The sequence below is a fragment of the Caloenas nicobarica genome, chromosome 1 (assembly GCF_036013445.1).
Source record: "Caloenas nicobarica isolate bCalNic1 chromosome 1, bCalNic1.hap1, whole genome shotgun sequence".
NCBI classification, from domain to species: Eukaryota; Metazoa; Chordata; class Aves; order Columbiformes; family Columbidae; genus Caloenas; species Caloenas nicobarica.
In genome coordinates this window covers 67,682,858-67,704,144 of record NC_088245.1, presented here as the reverse complement: position 1 = coordinate 67,704,144, position 21,287 = coordinate 67,682,858, and the positions used below count along the sequence as shown (strand labels likewise).

Sequence of the window (21,287 nt, the reverse complement as noted above, 5' to 3'; positions counted from 1 at the left end):
TGGAGGAACTCGTTTCCATTTGCAGTATTCACATCCCCATTTGTCACGTCCTTTCTCTTGCACAAGTTGTGGGCAAATAGAGCACAGTTGGCTTTGCATCTTTTCAGCTGGCCTGTTCAGGCAGCGTTTTTCTGCTGTGAGATTTTCAGCTGGCTAGGAAGTTACTCCTTGTGTTTAGTCTACGCCTGTGACTAAACTGGAACGTTACCTTTTGTTCTTCTGTAACTTGTAAGGATCAAGTTCCATTTTTGACCTGCACACAAGGTGACTTCACTGCTTCAGATGGGGCCATTGGAACTCTTGTGTTTCAGATGTGCCTTTCAGTACTTTACTCATCAATTGAGAGTATTTCGTATTACCACTGGTCACTAGCTAATATTTTTCATCCTGATTCCTCTGAAACCAGCTTCCCTAACTGCCCTGTGCATCTTCTCTGCAAATAATTTCTCATCTTTTGGATGAAAAATATGCTAGATAAGCATAGATTTTTATTACAGTCATACAGTTTATGGATTCAATGCACACTTCTATTGCTATCACTCAATCTGAAATCGCTCTTAATCACATTATTGTAAAATGAAAATAAAATTGCTTATCCATAAAATCCCAAGTAGGCTATTACAGATATTGCAAGATAAAAACATGCTTAACATTCTTACACTAAGATTAAATTGGTCAGCTCTTTTTTTCCCATTCTGCTTTCTCTTCTGTGGCTCTCTTCCATTTCATTGTCCTGACAGGGTGGTGTAGTCAATTATTCCCTCGTTCTGCACAACATGTTCTTCATCTGCAAACAATAGAAGGCCCCTTTCATGCTGGAATATGCCAGCATAACTAGCCAGTCTTTTTCTTGAAGTCCATCAGGTAACTCAGGCAGATTTAATCATGCTCTCAGAAACTTACTTGATTTCCTTCTTATCCAGCAGATAGGCCATTCTTCTTAATTAGAGGAACTGGGTTTTTTACTTCCTTGGAGAACAAAAAATTTCCAGTTGTCATTTTCTGTTCGCGACTAATGAACTCCTAGCTCTAAAGGGTGAAGTGCCACCTGTCCCTGTGTTGACTCGGCATACTCAGTTGGCCATAAAGTGTTTTTACATGGAACATTATTATGTATCTATTTACAATACTGAACAGATTCTCTAGAAATTGGGACCAAGCGTGATGGTAGTTTTGGTGTGACAGTAGGGCTGGAGTGATTCAGTTCTAGCATCCTTCTTTCAGGCATTCTGGAATGAGCTTGAATGAATGAGTAACCTATCTCCTGTAGATAGACCAGAAGAGCCTCATTTTGTCCTAGAAATTACAGCTGCCAACAACTGGCAGTTGCCAAGCTGGTGTGCTCAGTGCCGGCCTTGACAGAAGATGCAAAAGCTGCTATTCCAGCAGAAAACTGAGGCTGCTTTCCTCCTAGTTCCTACTCCCCCGTGTTGCTCAGCTCCCTCCTCCCATGTAAACTTGTGACTTCTCACAGCCCTGGATTTACTGTAGCTCACCAGATGGTAGCTCTGAAAAGCATATGTTGTCTGCCTTAGCGTTCAGCATCAGTCCAGCTTTTAGCTTTATCAGTCCCACTGATAGCTCTGACCAGATTGTTTCCCTTCCGAATGCCAGCAAAACTCAGATCGTCTGCAAACTTCCCCATGCGTTTTATCTGGAGTTGTTCATGCCGTGTTTGATGAAGCAGTTAGTAGTTTTTTACGACTAATTCCTCCTAGCAGTTTATATAAAGGGTATAAGAGCAAACACTTTTTCAGTATTTGAAATGTCAACATGTTTTAAAGGATTGGTGCCCCATTAATCAACATGAAGTGTCTTTTAGCATTGCTTGGTTGCTCCTTCTTCTTTTGCACCTTGCACAGAAAATCTGTTTTTCTTTTTCATCATTTCCTTCTAGGCCATCTCTGTGTGAAAAAACCTGGGAGAGATCATTAAGTAAAGTTACAAGTAAAAACTTGATTAGGCTACTGCAAAATGACACGTTGTACTGCAAAAGTGGCCACTGACTTGGAATGTGAAAAAAAAAAAAAAGAAAGTATTTTTCTGGCACATTTAGAGTACAACACTTACATAATAACCGCAACATTTAATGTAATTTCTTCTTAAAGGAAATGTTTCATGATCGTATCTCCCAATCAAAGGGACTGTCCGCCTGTCCACTACATTATAAGTAATAGGCATAGTTTTTGTAGAGATGGTGCAGTGGCATTGTATAAAGGTTATCAGTGAGATGCAAGTAACTGTTGTTTTTTACTTCTTAGTTTATGACATGCCTTCTTCCCTTTTTCGTATCTCTGGCTTTCAGCACGGATTTCACATTTTAATACGGAATGCGCAGATGTATTTGCTCCAAGAGGTGGGACACAGCAGAGTTTTTGACAGTTTATTTCCTTGGACTGTTTGTTTCCATGTTCTTTTTGAGTATTCTTGGATCATATGAACAAATAATAGCTGAAATGTAGCTGAAGGAGTCTGCATTGTATTTTAAAATTCTTAAAGCTTCAAACATTATTGTAACATTGGCAAAAACCTTATAGTGTGAACAAAAGCCAAACATTTGGAAGATAATTTTTAAGTATTACTGTATTGGTTAATGTTATATAGAACAGATGAGTACACGCTATTCCCAACTTATTCTAATTTTTCTCCTAAATTATATTGTGAAGCTTCTGATAGCATCATCTGTTTTCCTACCCTTACTTATACAGGTACACCACATTCTTGTTGAATGCATTACATTTTCCTAAAAATTACTCCCTTTCTCTGTCTGTAAAGCAACAGGAGATCCCCAAACTCAGAACCATTCTCACTGTCAAGTTTAAGTTTACTCTCCTCAGAATAAATACCTGCTCAGGAAAAAAAAAAAAAGATTGCCTTGTATTAGCTGCAGTTCAGATCCCATCCAAACCGGAGTGCTGCCCTCCCTCAGTCTCCTCATGTACCCGGATCAGAACCAAAGATTTCCTCGGTGCCTCTGAAACTGAAACTTAGCACCACCAGTGAAGGTTTATTGATGTTCTTGTGCTCTTGTTTTGGGAAGTCCAGAAGGAGCTGTGGGTATCAGTGCTGCTTAACCTATAAAACTACTGCAATTTCTGCCTCTTGCTGGTCTCAGTAGTACATCTTCTGCATAGTTCTCCAAAGCTTATGGCTTTATTCCTGCCTAAGCTGGATATTTCGCTAGTGTGTGTGGCTCTGTGTTAATTTCCTTCCTTGTGAAAGAAGAATTTAAAAGGTTTTAAAGATTTCATTTTTAAAGATCTTGTTGCTCTGAAGGTTCGGGAAGGGTGGGTTGTGCATGAAGACCTGGAAGGCCAGCTACAAGGTGCAGTTTGTCTTGGGAGAGCATATCAGGGGTACATGCATGGCAGATCAGCTTGATTGTCTTCTCTCCTTCAGAGGGACTGAAAGAGTTTCAGGAACACATATGAATTGTTAGTACTTTTCCATTACAGATGTAATCTTCCACAGATACATTTTTATCTTTTTAATTAATTGACAGAAATACATCTTATTAATTTGCAAATACCTTCAAGGAAAATCTAAGCCTAAACCAAGACATACTGAGTTTGATTAAAACAACACGGCTTTTAATTTTTTTAAAATAGTTTGAAGGGTCTGTACGCAGCTACATTCTTCCTGACACCTGTCTGCATAAGCAGAAAGCAATCAACAACAAAAAAACCCACCAAAACCTTTAAAGGAATTTCAGCTGATTTCTTGAAAATTGCAAAGAAGGAGTGTGTTTTGTTCTGCATCGTGGAATAGTGGAGGATGCTTTTTGAAGTATAGGTAGAGAAATTTTCTTTCAAAGCAGAAAGGGACTGAAACTCTTGTCTTCCTGTATCCTGTTTTGACCACAGCCTCAGTAATTCTTTATTAGATTTTCAACCCTGGTTATGTCTCTCAACCTGTGATATATGTCTCCATATAAAAAGACAGATAATTTACAGAAAATATATGAGATTCCTGTTAGGAGTATTTTTCTCGACGGTAAAGGCAGTTGCTTGTTGATCTTTCCTAATGATTGTGAGTGTTCCCCAATTACTTGGACGATTAACTCATGGAAGGGAAGCAGAAAAGATCTCCATGACAGGCTACATCAAGGCAGTTGTCCTGGTAAGGGGATCAGCTCAATTAAAATCTTAATTTTGCCTCTTTTGTCTCAAGATCACCATATAAAAAGTAGTTCCCTGGAGTAGTATAGTTATCTAGATAAAGAATTTATCTTCCTTGATAGATACTCCAAACTAGAGATTATTTGATTAATGAACTTTGTCATCACTGGAGATATCAGTGAGAGTATATTTCAGATGTCTGAAGCATGGGGTGTCTTGTCACTGGATGTTTTTTTATTCTGTGCTCCTTTAGAATATATTAAAAAAAATAATGTATTTGTTCAAAATGCTCATGGATATACTCACTAGTTCTGTAGCAGATCCACTTAATGTGAAGTGGTAGAAATCCCTCCTCAAATGCATAAGCCAGTAACCTTGTCCATGCACATTACCAAGGCTGTTACAGAAACTGCTGATGAAGACATGATTGTCTTATGTGTTGCTTGCAACACTCTCTGAGTTCTCCAGAAACCCAGTGGCATTCGTTTGCAAAGTATTCCTAGTTGTATTCTGGAGTCCTGAAGCTGACAGACTGAGAAGATAGTATTACAGCTATATCAGAGAAGAAGGAACTAAGCCATCTGTACTATTTAGATAGGCCCTTCAGCCCTGTATGTGGTATATTTATTTACAAATAATGCTGCTGTCCTCCGTTTTCCAGGCAGTCAAAAGTCTGTAACAAATCGTCTCAGTGGGCACTATTTGTATTAACCTGATGTGAGCTGTCAACGCCAGGGCTACAGAATGTATTTCATAAGAGGATATACCTCTTAATAAATCAATTTGCTAAGCACCCAAAAGAAATATGCCAAGCATGTCATTCTGAGAGTCTTTGCGGTCTTCATTCCTTACCAGAGATTGGTCTCACCCAGCGGATACCAGAATAGAGCTATGTACTTCCCATCTCAGATTCTCATGATAATGAAGATGCTGTAGCAAGGTACAGTTTGATGAATATGATAACACTCCTTTTCAAACAACCCCATCCTTTTGCATATATTTTCCAGTACTGTCTATCGCGATGGCCAGCTTAGGATCAGATTTGGTACAGCTTGAAAACAATTTTGTCTTTAAGGAGATAAGCTAAATTCTATAAGACTTTTATTTCGGTGTCTCAGCAACATAAAATCATCAGGCTTTTAGCCCTGAAATGGACCGGTTTATGTTTTTTTCAGAATGGTCCTGCTAGCATCACTGTCCTCACATCATTTTCTTAGAGCAACACTGAATGTCCTTATGCATGTTTTTCTTTTAGATGAGAAATCCTCTTCCACTGAGTTGGTACATTCACTGTGCTTTCTTTTTTGTCCTTGGCAACTGCTCAGTTTAATATGTTTTGCTGAAGACTGGATTTTCAGGAGCTGTCAGCTTATAAGTGTAAGACATATCTTGATTCTTTAACATATGCTATTTCAAAATGATGAGATAGTATCAACTGTCATCCCAAATTTCTGCAAGTTTTTGAAGAGGACTTTTCTTTCTCGATAACTTGCACAGTATATGCTGTAAGGCAAGCATAAGCTATTCTAGCATACTTCTTACATTCTTTGCTTTTACAATTTTGTTCTCCTTACATTATATTTAGGTTTTGATTTTGTTTCAATGACTGATGTTTACATTCAGTTTTTTTTCTTTTAATTATTGGTTACATCAGGTGTTATTCTAGAAGGACTGGAAAGATCACATACCCATATGAAAGAAAACAACTGCTGTATTGTAATTTGTTTGCTTTTCTGGCTAGTGGGACTGCAGTTAAAAGAGACATGTGTGATCTTAGATCACAAAAATACCTTCTGAAACCTCAGTAAAATGTCATTCATAAGGAAGATTTTATTGCTGTTTAGAAAATACTTTTTTCAGCCAAACGGTGCAGGTCTCTTGAGCAGAGAGTGACTGGCTGTGTGTGATCTGTTCACTGGGCGGTTGGCCCATGCACTGGAGTTAAAGGTAAAAAGAACAGCACCTTTGGGACTTCTTCCCACACTGTTAGGGCCAAATTCAACTAACCCAGCATGTTGCAGGGAGAAGGAATCTACGTTGAGGCCTAATCAGCCATTTTATAAATGTCATTTTTGGCTTTGCATCTGTTTGCTCAGTTAACAAAAGCAGAAGAAAAAATACAACAGAACAAACTTATTTGTTGAACTACTGAATGCTTTTATTAAGGTCCTTAAAGCATTAGTATTTTTCTTAACAAAGGAACACCCAGGTCATTATCTTACAGATTTATTTCAGAGTTCACCTTGAGTTTGTATTTTTAATGCTCCTAACTTCAATAAAAACTAGAGTTTGCAAGGCTTTAAGGTTAAAGGTTTCTTTTCTAGTTCAAATGCTGTCAACTTTCAAAAATAATTACGGAACTTGATAGATATTTAATTTGGTATTTAATCTCAGAAGCCCGATTTCAAATTTGACATCAGTTATGAAATTATGATAATTATTCATCATTTTCATCACACAACTTGCTTCCTAATAAATAGATACTGGGTATTTAAATATTTGGGAAGCTGCACTTTGCTTTTATTAGGGTTTTTATTTATCTGCACGTTATTGGGGTGAATAGGTGTAGTGGATCATATCTACAAAACTAGAATTATGGATTGGTGAAAACATGAGTGTGCTATAGAGGTTTATCTGAAGTTTTCAGTGTCTTGGTTTTAGTATCTTGCATCTGGCCCTGTCTGAAAGCAGACCTTTAGCTTGCTTCGTTTGATATGGACTTGTTGCACTAAAACGAAGACACTTCTGTTAATATCTGCTCTTAATCTCTCAGTTTTAGCCAGTTCATTAAGTTGGTATTTTCTTCCATTTATCTTGAGAATATGAAGACAACAGCATTTGACTTCACCATTGTTTGTGTGTAATTGGGCTACTGCCTCATGACTGGAGTGTAGCCTGGTTTATTCTGGTTTTGTTCGATCGAGCAATTGAAGGAAAAAATAAGTCTGTTTTCCCTGAAATAGATTAGTGCTTAGAGCATGCATTGGAGACAAGTGTTTCTCATCCTCGGTTAGATTTCTCTTTCTGTTAACACATATATTAGGTAGCTTTCTCTAAATTCACTAACTGTGGATGCTGTGCCATTTCACTGTATCATAAGGAAAATTGTTTCCATAAATGAGTGTTCCCTACTGGTCGCTGAGAAATAACATTTCACAGTGGAAGCACCTGTAGCATTCAGATTTAGCAGTCATGGTTTTGATTATATTTCTTTGTCTTCTGCTAGACTAAATCAGAGATGAATAGAAGAAGAGAAAAAAAATGTATTACCCTATAGTTGCATGTTAGGTGGCCGAATGTGAGAGGTTGTTGTGTTTGAGAGTTGACCCATTTTACCTCAGAGAAGCTTGGACCTGAGTTCGAAGGCCTGTAGTTGCTCACACAGGTAATTCTCAACCCGAAGGAAAGAAGGTAAGCAGTGTAGAGTTGAGATCGGCTTCTAGCCTTTAACTTCCACGCCTCTGGATTCAGACGCTATCAGGCTCCTCTTTCTAAAATTTGGGGCAAGCCGGTTTCCAATAGCCTGTCTAGTCTTCATCCCTTGCCCCCTCCAGTGCTGATCTGAACACACACTTTGTTTTTAAAAATCAAAGTTTCCCAGCTTCAGGAAATGAAGTCCACCCTCCCCATCTCTTAAAGCCACTGTGGGACTTCTTGCTTGCATACGGCAGACCAGTTGAATTTTCAGGGACTGTTAATATTTTCATTGGCATATGTTACCTTGTCATATAAATGGCACAGAACAGTGAGGAGCAGTGTAACAAAATGATCAGAGATTGTGGGAGGAGACACTCACAAGCAGAAGTAACTTGAATGTGGAGTTTGCCAGCTGTGCATCTGAACAAGAGCAACTCATTGGAAGTATGTCGTTTGGTTTATTTTAGCTGGGATGCTATGTGCAATGGAAGCAGTAATATTGAACTAAGCTCTTTGAAAAGCATAATGAAATTATGGCTTCTTTTACTTAGTAACTTAATGCACCATATTTTTACCTTAGTCTAACATTGAAGAATAGCGACAAACTACTTAGGAAGCTGGGATTGCTAGGTACAGCCCAATGAAGCAAAGGAAGAGGCCCAGGTAACACTTGCTGTTTAAAAAAAAAAAAAATCCAGCCATGCTATATTCCATGTGGATCTTCAGCAGTAACTTCCCTGATGCTAATTTTTCAATGCGTAAGATAGGGAACTTTGTTCAGCCTTTGGCAATTCTCCTTGGACTGTCAATCAGACACCCAGTTGTGGTGATGGGACTGTGTGATGTGGTCAGTCCTGTTTCCTTCATCACTTCTTTAACTTCCTTTCATCACTTTTTTTTTTTTCTTGAGGTTAAGCAATTAGGCTTTCCAGACTCTGCCACTATTCTCTGTGGTCTGGTGATCAACCACTAGGAAGGTAAAATGAGATTTGAGCAACTAAGAGCTAAAGCAAAACCTTTCAGTACAGGGGTTTTTCTTATTTTCAAAACCAAGTAGCATTTTTGGGAAGAGTTTCTCCTTGGCTTCCTTCTGTTATACTTCCCAGAATGTAAATGTTTTACTTTCTGTACCAAATCTAAAAAAACAACCAAACAAGCAAAACTGCACAAACAAACAAAAAACCACAACCCAGCTATGTGTTTATGATCTTTTAAATTCATAAGTTAAGGTTAAGGATATGGCCAGCTGAAATATTTGGTGGGGCAGACCTTAAAAACAAAGAAGTGATGAAGGAAATGGTGAGGGTAATGTAGTAAGTTGGACACTTTCCTGTGAGTTTTAAATCAGTCTAGCTCAGATCACTAGCATCCCATTGTTTTGATGTTGGTTTTTTGTTTGGTTGGGTTTTTTTCAGTAAAAATTTCCTTTTTTTTCTCACCCATGTAATCACTAATGAACAAGACTGCTAGTAAAGGTCTGAGCAACTTAGCTGATTGTTTCCTGCCTTCCAGCATTTCCTTCTGGATTTTTTTCCCATTATAGTGCTTTTTGCGCTCTGACCTGAATTGCTGTAGTATTACAGTCTTTCAGATGACTGCTCCATTTCATTCCAGGAGTCAATAAATGTAATCCTGTGTCTCTTAGGACTACAAAGTGCTTTTAGGTCTTCTGCAAGGGTATCAACTTCCTCAAGGGGGCCAGCAGAGGAGCAGGTGCTGATCTCCTCTTCGTGGTGACCAGCAGTAGCACACGAGGAAATGGAGTGAAGCTGCATCAGGGGAGGTTCAGGTTGGGCATTAGGAAAACGTTCTTCACTGAGAGGGTGGTCGGTCTCTGGAACAGGCTCCCCATGGCAGTGGTCACAGCACTAAGCCTGTCAGAGCTGAAGGAGCGTCTGAACGATGCTCTTTGTCGTATGGTTTAGTTTTAGATAGTCCTGCGGGGAGCAGAGGGTTGGACTCCAGTGATCCTTTTGGGTCACTTCCAACCTGAGATATTCTATAATTCTATATTATACACTATAGAATCTAATATGTCACAATACAAGGCAAATTGGCAGTTTTAAACTAAATAATATATTGCTTCATTGAATAGAGTTTTCTTTGCAGTTTTTTTCAGTAATGTTGAATATTGCATCAGTTTAACTTACGTTGAGGAGCAAAGTGTTCTTAAAAGCAGATGAAGTTCACCTATCCATCAGGATTAGTAGCTGCAGCAACAGTGGACTGTCCTGTGGGTGGTGGTAATGCTACGTCAATGAAGGCTCAAGCTAAACAATCTTTCTGACATGGCTGACTGACACATAGAAATATTTTCTGAGTACCGAAGTCAGATGAATGAAACAGGCAGTTCCTATAGCTGTACACAAGGTCCGTATATTTTTTCCCAGTGTGTGTACTCATTAGGTGAAATATAGTATGTGTCTATACATTTTGTCTTGAAGTTAAGCTTCTGTGATGGTTCGAATGCCTTGTAAATGTTTACCTGGATTATTATAAAAACACTGCTATGTGTTAGCCACATAACTGTGAAGGAAAAAATGTATTAAAATATAATTTTAAAATTCAAATTAACTTATGCATATTTTCAGTTAACATTTTGTCACCTTTTATTTTAGAAGAAGAACATTTGAAATTATGCCAGAAAAGATAACCAGATGAGGATAATAGCTTACGTTACATTAACATGTAGCATGAAAATCCATGTGAGGAAAGCATTAACAGCTTTATATGCTGATGTACATTACAATAAAAGATAATGAGATTAGTATTAAAATGCAAAAACATATTCATGTTAGTACAGAAAAAAATAATTTCATAAAAGCTTTAATAAACAATAGGGCCTATAAAGCAATTAATCTTATTAGGGAGGAAAATTCTTGCTTATTCTGATTGTTTTAATTCATTTCCTATAGTGTTCAGCTATACCTCATCACTGGAAATTCAAAAGTTTCATAGACAAGTGGAAAGGTGTGTCTTTTTTAAGTGGTGGAGCTCTGCCATTAAAAAAAGAGTAAAATCGTAGAAATTAATAGTTCTTTTCAGTGTCCAGATTGAGAAATTCTATGGGTTTCTTTCAGCAGGCGTATTGCTTAAATTAGGCACCCAAAATCAAAGGATGTAAAATGACTGATTCAGAAAATTTTGGCCTGTCTTTTGTCAAAAGACTTTGCGTTTTGTTTTTTTAAATCAGAAGCCTGATTTTTATTCTACTTCCTTTTCTCTAATATATTCGTTGTAACAGTACTTGACATGACATATTGTGAAATGGAGAAAGATTCTAAGCAATGGAAAAGATTTTTCATTTCAGAGTGTTAAATTTTTTAGGATCCCTACCTCAAAAAAAAGTAATTATCTGAAAATTGCTATTAAAAATATAAAAGAAATTGTCATTTCCAAACTGAGTGGGATTCTTCACTGTAAATCAGTATAATAAACATTCTTATTAGATGTTTCTTCTTTTATATGTGACTAGAAAATTTTTTATTATTTGATTTGAGGGTGACTCTGAGAATAAACATCTTCTGAGATGAGGTAGTTTTGCTTTTGTTAGTTTTGTTATTGTTTCTGCTGGTTCCAGTGATATTCTTCTTTAAAGTTTTCTCTCATTGAATGTGACCTGGCTCTCCGATTTTTATTAGAATCGCCAGCATTCTTTCTCTCTCTGTAGTCCCATGTTTCAGAAATTCATGTGCGCTTTATGATGAGAATTCCACATTCGCGTGGCAAATTGGTGTTTTCTCAGTTACTGTACATGCTAACCTGCACCATCATTGCAATTAATTCATGCTATCTTTAATCGTGTGCAGTTTTTTCAGTTTTAATAAAAATACTCTTTCAGATGAAGGATTTCTTTAAAACTTCACTGTCCCTTTGACAGAGTTATGTGCTATATATATGTGTAATTGCATTCAAAAGAGTTAAAAGAACAGTAAGTTCACAAAATGAAGCGCTCAAACTGAGGCAATTCTGGAGCTTTGTTTCTTTCTGCAGTCCTAATTAGCTTCCTTGTACACATATATTATGACAAATCTTTGTTTTCCTCTTGACTCTCTCCTCATAGGATGTACCGGTTGCAATGTGCTCACTTAAGGCACATCCGTTCTGTATTTTATTTTATTGTTCCAGTTCAGTATGTGGTCCAGTTCTGCACATTGTTCAGTGGCGGTGTGAAGATGAGGTTGTTCTGTAACAACCATGTTGTATTTCAGTGTTCAAAACAGTAATAGAACTGTCTTATTGAGCCATGAATTGGGTGATTCCTATTAATCAAGCTTTTGAGGTCTGTCGATACTAAAAGTGTGTGTGTGTGTGTATTTAAATATTTTTAAATAATGTTCGTATATATGAAAACATTATCTGACTTTGAAGACTCAAAATTATCTGACAGAGAAGAAAGATGATTCTTTACAGAACTGCAGCATGGATTCTTTGCAGCTTCACAGAACTTTTCATGGTACAAATGTTCGAGGGCTCTGGGCTTGTATAAGCTAAATGTTTTACACAATTATCTGCATGAAGTATTGTAACAGTGACAATTAGCATTTGGTACTGGGGCACTGAGCTGAGGTGTGTTTTCGTGCATTGAATGTCTGCAAGCCTTTTAGATTTATAGATTTCAAGTTTCACATGACCTTCTCAGTTTATATAGTTAAACAGTTGGGGAAATTTTGGGTAATGCAATGGATACCTGTATCATGTGAAGGGTTTATTGCCCAACTTTTGTTGCTTTATGATATCAGAGTTACAGAGTGATAGTTCTATCCTGCACATGGATTCAAGTTTCCAAACAGTATGATGGTTATGATGATTGATATGAGTATTACAAGCACTAGGTAATTTCAAGACGTCCATCTCTTAAACTGCTTTAGGAAAGCTTGAGTTTGTCTCAAAATATCTACCTAACATATTAGAAAGACATTCATTTCAGTTCAGACATGAGAAGGTGGTCGTCAATAGTATCTATCTTTATAACTACTCCTTTCTTTGAAATACATCTTTTGTCTGAAAACATTTTGGACCATGCAGGAGATGATCTACTTCCAACATATTTTGATGAGGATTGTGGCTTTATTAGTATTGTTGTCTCTTATCTAACCAGTAGTTTACAGTAACGCAGATCAGTTTCCCAACAGGTGAATATAGGTTTGCAAGTTAATAAAAAATAATTAATTCCCCTAATTTTAATTTAGAAGTTGAATGAGTTAGGCTTACATATTTTCATTTTCTGCATTGACTTAGCTGTACTTTCTATGTTTATTTTATTGGACAGATAGAACTGTGTATTGTGCAAGCTGGGTCAGTGCCAACATAATATTTCCAATAAGTTGTTTAATCACTGAACAAGTCTGCTTTCGAACTGGGCAATGCGCCTGTTGCCAGTGTGCAGCACTGGGTTAGAATAACTTAACAATTATACTGGTTGTGTTTAAAAATCCTGACTCACAACAGTTGTAACTGTTGGACAAGGTAGTTGGTATGCCAATGATTTTTTAACATCATCAGCAAAGGACTTGCCTTTTTTTTCTTGGTCTCTGGAGGCCATCAGCACTTTTTCACACTAATAGAAGTTTGTTTAGCACCAAGGAAAATTTGCTGTCTTTGCAATTTTCCCAGCTCCAGTTGGCTTACATTGCCAAAAGCAGAGCTCAGTGTTGAACCTACATTTTTTTTGGAAGAACTCAAAGCACTCGCTAGCCGTATGCCACATAATTTGAAGATATGTGTTGCAAAGAGCTATGTTCTTGTTCTTGATCGTACTTTTGTCATATGTTCTGAAGAAAATATTAAAGCGATTGTTTGTGATCTCTTCTGAAAGTACTTCTGAAACACAGAAGAAACAGCTTCCCTCTCTGTGTGGATAACATACCCTATAGGAAGCTAGTATATCATTCTGCTTTCTAAACAGTAAATTAAAGAGCCATCTCTACTACTCACATGATGTTTTGGGGAAATCTTGCAACCAAAGAATCTGTCTTTTATTCCAAAATCCAAACTCCAGATATAATTACAGAGAAAAGGGCTGAGGAAGCAAAGCTAGCCTGTTTTGTTTTGATTGGACTAAAAGTTTAGACTTCAGTTTTCTGTGGTCGCGAGGCTGAGATTAAAGAGTCTGTAATTAGATTCAATGCTCCGTGTGTCTTAATGCCCAGAAAGGCCAAACCCTGTCTGCAGGCAATGGCAGTTGCCAGGATCATCAAAAATAATTCATAGATGCAAGTGAAAAGGAAACTATACGTGCTTTCTGAAATAGTTTGTTCTTTCTTGCTCTGTCTTGTTGTGTAAAAAGAAAGGATAGAAAATCCCTCAAAATATCTAGTAAACAAGTAGAACTTGAGGTTGAAAAGAAATAGTTGGACTTCTGGAAACAGATTGCCTAGATCTTGTAGGTAGTCCCCTATATTCAAGTCATGTTTCATTAGTTTTTCCTTCAGATCCTCCTGTTTTCCTTACATTAGATATAGTGGTACCCAAAGCAAAATAGGCTATTAGACGTCTGCATTTTTATATGTACATGTGTGTATGAACAGAGAAAAGATTTCTATGTAGCACATACCACTTAGTCACAAGAGGGCAGGTGCATCTTTTGATTAATAGCTTATGCCAAATAATAATTAAGGTTTTTCGTTCAGAAATTTCTACTTTTGGGTTAATGGTAATGAGCAAAATGAAGTGGGGGTTTTTGGCTGAATTAACCGTTGAGGGTAACGCTTGAGGATGAGTTTGGCCTTGATGACCTTCTGCAAATGGACTTGAGGGTTCCTCTGTTCCCCGGTCCAGCTCACCGGCGCTGGGGCTGACAGCAGGCCTGCTCTGGACCACACACTGAGTCCTCTTCTCTTTTACAGGCAAGTTAAAGATCAAAATAAGAAAGTAGCAAATCTGAAGCACAAAGAGCAAGTGGAGAAAAAGAAGAGCGCACAGATGCTGGAGGAGGCCAGGAGACGAGAGGATAACCTTAATGACAGCTCCCAACAACTTCAGGTAACATGGGAATTCAATTAAAGCAATGTGGCCCATCAGCTGGGCTCAGCTGCCTCGCTCTCCGCTGTAATTCCTGATCCCTTTTCATAGCTGTTACCTAAGAAATTTGTTACTGATTGTTTAAAAGGACACATCTATCTCAGAGCACTTCAAAGAAAGCAGCCTCTCTCAGTTGCCTTTATAGTCTACTCCATTTTCATAAAAGGGTAAACTAGTTTTAACTGTTAGCTCGGTTATGAAGTGCATTGTTGGAATAATTTTATCATTTTGGTATTGAGATTGGTGTAGTGTTTCTTTCTTCACTCTTCTTCTAACAGCTTTTTTCTTTAGCTGTTTTGTGTATTTTCCCAGCTGGCTTTACCTTATATTGGTGCCTTCAGTAAATGAGAGATAACCAAGTAAGTATTCTTATAGTGAATTGAAATTATTGTGGAGTAACAGGAGGACCATGTTTTCTGTGTTCATTCATCGTTGTTTGACAGTGAAATCCTACTCTACCCCATGAATTCTTGGTATGCTTACTAGTCCATTTGCTTTGTTTTCTAAATTATAACATGCTGTTGCCCCACAGATTTATCTGGTTACCTCAAATCCACCTAGGCATATAAAAGTCACTGGTATGAAAGCAAGTAAAATATTTCTGCATGTGTTATTAGCTGTAGGTGTTTTATCAAATGGTAAGTTTTCAAGTGCTGTCATAAAAATGTTAAAGTATTGCCATGAAATAAAGCAAAGATACCATGATGGTAAGTGAGGAGATGATAGATACTTTGCTATGATTTATTTAATTTACAAAAATGGCTTTCCTTTTGGTCAGTGAAAATAAACATGGAAACGGTAATCTACCCTTGAGGTCTTTTAAAATATTTTAAAAAATCTTTAGAGAGCAAGCCTTCTCATAGGCGTTTTCCTTTATGTTAGGTTAAATCCCATTTCTTGTTACCAGCTACATATCTCAATACATCTACAGTGAAGTCACAGAATAAATTGTAATAGTTCACTAGCAAAGATAAATCCCCTCTGTAATGTGAACAGATACCTCTTTGTTTCTGTGGAATTCCAGGGAGATGGTTTCAGTCCTTTAAGAACTTTTGAAAGAACCAAAGAAACATGTGTCCATGTGGAATGCTCTCAGATGAACCATTCTTAGGTTTTCCTCCTCAATTCCAGTCCTGTATATGCAGGGCACTGAAATAGTTAAGCTCCAGCTATATGAAAATGATTTCATAACTGCAGACTTTTATAAAAGGCTGGGATGTGGGATTTCTACATCTGCTAATGGGTTTTGTGGCTGTAATGCTATGGCAATCCACAAGGCTCTCGTTTTGTGGCAGCTTAAGTTTAAATAACACAATCCTCCTTGTATTAATAAAATGTCTTTAGAAATTCCTAAAACTAATACAATATTTGGTTAGGGTTCTAATCTGCATTTGAGTAAATCTGTGTTTTAAGTTTGAGAAGGTAAGTGGTACTCGATATTTGCCTTGCAATTGTGTGCATGGTGTATTTATTGAATGACACCATTCCACAAGACCGTCTTTGTTTTTATATAGCGCTTTCAGATTTTAAACGGTATGGCTTTCTTTTCTGGCTTTTTCCCCCACTATTATTCTTTCCCTTTTTATTTTTTTTTTCCTTTTACACAAATGGAATGCTTTGGTAAAAGCCTGGAAGATGTTTTCTCTCAGCTCCTATTTGCATATTGAAACTGCTCTTTTTTTTTTTTTATAAAGAAACAGTAAGTTATGTAATGTGTTCGCGTAACTACACATAGCAATGGATAGACAGTGATATTTTGGTTACTGATAACTTCAAGTCCTGTTAAAACTATTTAACCCCCGTTCCTGATACTTCAAAGAGATTGTACAGCTATGGTGGCAGCAGTGAGGCAGCTTTTGCTTGGAAATTAGGTGGCAAAAAATGGTGCTGCATTGTATCAGAGTTCTTTAAGAATGTGTAGCTGTCCTTGCAATGTACTATCCAATTCTTTACTTACAAAGTATTTTAGCAATAGAGAGATCATAGATGTAAAACTAGGAATAGCATAGTTAATATAATTGTACTCTAAATATTTCCTCTTTTTAAATTTCAAAGTTAACCAACTTACAACTAGGAACAAGACACAAATAACCAGTTGTCTCTTTTGAGGAAGCCGAGTGGTTTGATATTTTTTCTCTTCTTCTCCAGTGTTACTTTGTTCTAGGTTGATGGTCTAATAGAGTAGCTAAAATTGGGAACAAAGATGTCAAAGTGTATGATTGTGTTATCTTTACCATTTTACATTCAGGTTTTCTAATTAAAGGTGTCTATACAGCAGTACATACCTTTTTTCCACTTTGCTTATGTTTTGTTTTGTTCTGCACTGGTATCTGTTGCTTTCTGTATAATTGTATGCAAGTATTTCTGAGATTAGAAATATATATTATTATTAATAAATGCATGTAACAATTTCAGATTGAAATGGGATGTGATACTCAACATTGAAATGTGTAAGTTATCACGGTATTGATATTACTTGATTTTTCCCTAGTGCCTTTCCTGCTTTTGTGAACCTAATCATCCTGTTTGGGTGGGCTCAATTTTTAGAGTCTTTCCCATATTCGACACAGGGCTGAAGGGAATGCTTTCATTCACAGATGAAAAAGGTCTGTATGCTCTAATGAAAATATCAGGCTGAGGTAAAATATGGAGTGTTTAATGACAAGTGACAGGTTCAATAAAAACTCTTTCCTTTAGAAGAGTCTTCCGCTTATAGCCTCCCTCTCTCAAGGACTGCAACATTTTGGTTTCCTGGAAGTAAAATTTACCCAGGACCAGTTTCAGTTTGTTAGTTATGGAGACCTGTCTTCTTCATTAATTCTGAAGGGCACTGCTTTCTAATCAATTAAAAATAAAAATAAACTTGAAAGGAACATAGAATTTTTATTTTTTTTTTAATGCAACCATTGTTGGCTTTGGGGTCAGGACACACAAGCACCAATTTCAGATAATTTTGGTCTAGGTGGTTTTGGCTGGAATTAATAATAGGACATTATGAAATGCTTAAAAATATATGATCTGCATGTTCTTCGGTTGACCGTCTGCAATCCAGTCAAATAAACACGCTCCCAAGCACATACTCCACTCCTCCTCGCTGTGTCCCTAACAGGCATGTGGTTTCTTTCTTCCTGAGTCCAGTAACAAAATGTTCGTTTATTCAGAGAGCTCCGATGATGGAAGTTTGGTATTTTGGGGAGTGGGGGAAGAATGAAAACCATAATGTCTCAATTCTAGTGAGATGGATAAATGGCTTTCCAAATTTGTCTTTTCCTCCTGGGTTCCCTTAAGCCACAACTCTCCAGAGATCTGAGAGGTTAACGAGTGTCTGGTCTATAAGCAGGATAAAAAAACAAGCTGTTGGGCTGGAGTAGAAAATTTTTGTTTCAAGTAACTAAAGCTTGGCTATTGTGAAAAGGAACTGATATACTCTCTTGTCCTAGAAAGGTAACATTTACTGAAATTTCAGCATATTTGAATGGGTACTTGTAACTGATATCTTTAAGGTAGTATGCATAATTTCTTGTCCTGTCACTCCAGCATCTTCCAGAGTTTTTAGGAGTTTTCAAAATATTTTATGGCATGGAGTTGTGTACTACTGGCTCTGTATTGCAGTAGCTATCTATCAGTCTTTAATTGCTGCTGACAAACTATATGTCCAGAAGCTGTGTAAAATATATTTGAATGCTTTAATGAACAACTGTAAAACCAAGTAAATTTTTTTCTTCTTTTTCCACACCCAAGTTTAGATAATTTAAGGTATCATTCCTAATCCATGAATTATTTACTCAAGTATATGTTGTTTGATTCTTGTGATTCTATAATCCTTTTATCATATTGAGCATTAAATAGGAAAAATATCCTTCTAGTGGAAAGAACTGAATCTTCAGTCTAAACAGAAGTGCAATTTTTTGTTCAATAATGCAGTTACTGGGATCCAGACAAAGCTCAATGAAATGGATAGGTAGCCAAATACCTTCTCATCAAATGAACCTTCTAAATTCATTAAATATCAGGAACTATTTTTTATGAGGCACCGTACTGTGTACATACAGCCAATATGAACCTTCAAAAACCTGAAAACCCAAGTGAAGGCCAGTACATCTGGTCTTAAATTACAGAAGAATTTCCTCTTGACATTCTATGATTTGACCTTGAAGGCAGGGTGGCTGATATTTTTTTCATCTGATCTGTTGATGGTAATACCGTGCCATGATGAAAATAATGGTTTGTCATATTTTGGCTGTTAGTAAAGACAGATTGTGCTTCCCTAATTAATCTATGAACTTGCTTTTGGGCATTGTGTGCAAAGCTCCTGAAGAAACATTTACATTTAAAGAAAAGTTCAGGACTTCCTCCATAACTTTCTAGGCATCGTCAGCTTTCGAATAAATTGGTTATGCTAGTTAAATGGTATTAACATGTTTTTCTGGGATAAGTGAATTTCAGGTGCTGAGTTCCTGGCTGATTCCTCTTCCGTACAGGCCGCTGCCATGTCAGGTTCCAGCCTTGCGTGCCAGCTGAGCTCAACACGTTAAGGCCCATAGAGCTGTCGGCTCCTCCATTTCAGCCTGGTATAAATCTGTTCTTTAATGCTGGCTGGTATATGCAGGATTTATTCCAGAGAACAGTCTGATGTGGCCACCCTGTGTTCTCTCATTGAGCTCAGATCCATCTTCGAGAATTATTTGGATCAAAGTGTTCTTTCTGTCTCCCTTCCTCACCCAGTACTTTTAAGACAGTAATTACATCAGGAGGAAGATTTGGCCTCCCCATCCCTGGGTCAGTCTCTGTGCTGCCCAGCCTTGCAGGTTCCTTGGGCCTCACTGGGTGCCATTGTCACCTGTGCAGGTGGCTATCATTTCACTAAATGGTATATTAAGACTTGGGTCATCCTCCTCCTGTCCTCTAGGACAGAACCCCATGACATAAAGCACTGAAAGGATATGAATTCACTTCGCAATTCAGTTTTTAAGAAACTTGTTGGCATTTTTGGAAGGGGTATATATATATTTTCTTATCAGTCACCAGATCATTCCTAGCTCACCAAAAAGGATAGAATTTACCATTGTTACATGTTCTCGATAATTAAGCTAAAATGTAATTCTAAACTCACAGATTATGTGAATCAGATTTCTGCTACCTGTCTCTCAGTATTACATAGAACTTTTGTTAATTAAAATGTAGCAGATATGAACAAATACAGGCTTTAAAGAACAACCACACCTCATGAAAACCTAAATGGAATAAATGTATGCAAATTATTCCTCCTTTTTGATTTGGACTAGACATAATGGTAGCTGGGAGGTAGTTTTGGGATCAACTGACCCTCCAACCCTTACTCAGATTCTGTGAGAGCTGGCTATGCATTAGAAAACAGGATATACATATGCGGTAGATACTTTAATGTACATCATGATTTGTTAGTGATGTAATATTCCAGTAGCAATTTTCATTCTCATCAGCTTTTACAGTGTGCTATAGAAAATACAAAGTTCCACAAAAGCTGCATTCTTTACTTACTTGGGGAGCGGTGATTTTCAGCACAGTGTGTGCAGTTACTGTAGACACAAGCAAATATTTAATCCTGGCAGATGCTTCAACAAAAACCAGCTCTTGTTCTTATCATGTTGTAACTCTCCCTGTCAAGAGAGCTTTTCCTAACTTTCCTGGATACCTGGGAGAAGTTCTAAAAATGACCTTTTAGCTAGGCTTTTTGTGACTTATAAGCGAGGGAAAGTTTCTCAGGGGAGGGAGGTTGATTTGAATTTTAGCCTTTTTTTCAGGAATTCAAAATTGATAATTAAGCATTCCTGGATACATCTATTTATAGGATCTAGATAATGTATGAATTATGAGTAGATGGATGACCATTTAAAAAGTGTAAATTTACCTCTCCCATTTCTTAGTTTTCTTGGATTTGTGAGATTTTGGAGTTTTAACGTTCTTACAATGTGAGCTGTGAGCCACGAGCAAACTGGAGACAGCACTGCCTCTAGTTTCAGTAAGGCCATTTTTTCAGATAAGTGTTTACAAGGTCTGACTAACTTCATTTTTGCTTAGGTGTGCAGTGTGGCATGTTGAAGCAACAATAAAAATTATGTACTTTCTGACATGAAAATGATTTGTCTCAGAAACAGATATCTCCATTGCTATATGAGTTGTTCGGGTGTGTCGTTTAAGAAGGAAAATGCAGGTTTTTCTTCCATCCAAAATATAATATACATTTCTGAATACCAGAATAATTACATGACCTTGTTCTAAGATTTTATATGGCAGTTCTCACAGAGACAGAATCTGGCTTTCTGCATAATGGACATTTATGACATTAAATATAATGTTAAGGAATTACTATTTTTGTGTTTGACCAGAAGAGAGCACTCCTTACAGAATACTTGTTACCATAACATTTGCAGGAACTAAGCTTGAAGAGACTTGGACATTTGGGATGGATAAGCATATCCCTTAATAGACACTTAGCCATCTGTTCTATTTGTTTTCACTTTACGGTTTAGTTTAGCATACATTTATTATGTTCGGGTTAGACATATTCACTACCTTCACATCTTTAAAAAAGATGAACTATTTGACTGTGTCGTCTTATATAATGTAAAAATGCTCTGCAGTTTTGAACAGACAGCTGGAAAAAATTCCTGAAAGTCACTATTTACAACCAGCATTAGGCAGTCTCCCAATTATCCCAGTATTTCCTTAACTGCAAATTGAGATTTG

The 21,287-nt window shown here is 37.1% G+C and overlaps 1 protein-coding gene across 6 annotated transcripts in view; it reads left to right on the top strand.

Moving 5' to 3' along the window:
* ERC1 (ELKS/RAB6-interacting/CAST family member 1) overlaps window positions 1-21,287 on the top strand; it is a 294,674-nt gene that overhangs the window by 142,897 nt on the left and 130,490 nt on the right. For all 6 annotated transcript variants that reach the window (XM_065632425.1, XM_065632416.1, XM_065632397.1 and 3 more), the window contains one exon: window positions 14,384-14,519. In XM_065632425.1, the coding sequence (XP_065488497.1) occupies window positions 14,384-14,519 (136 nt within the window). The remainder of the gene's footprint in view (window positions 1-14,383; window positions 14,520-21,287) is intronic.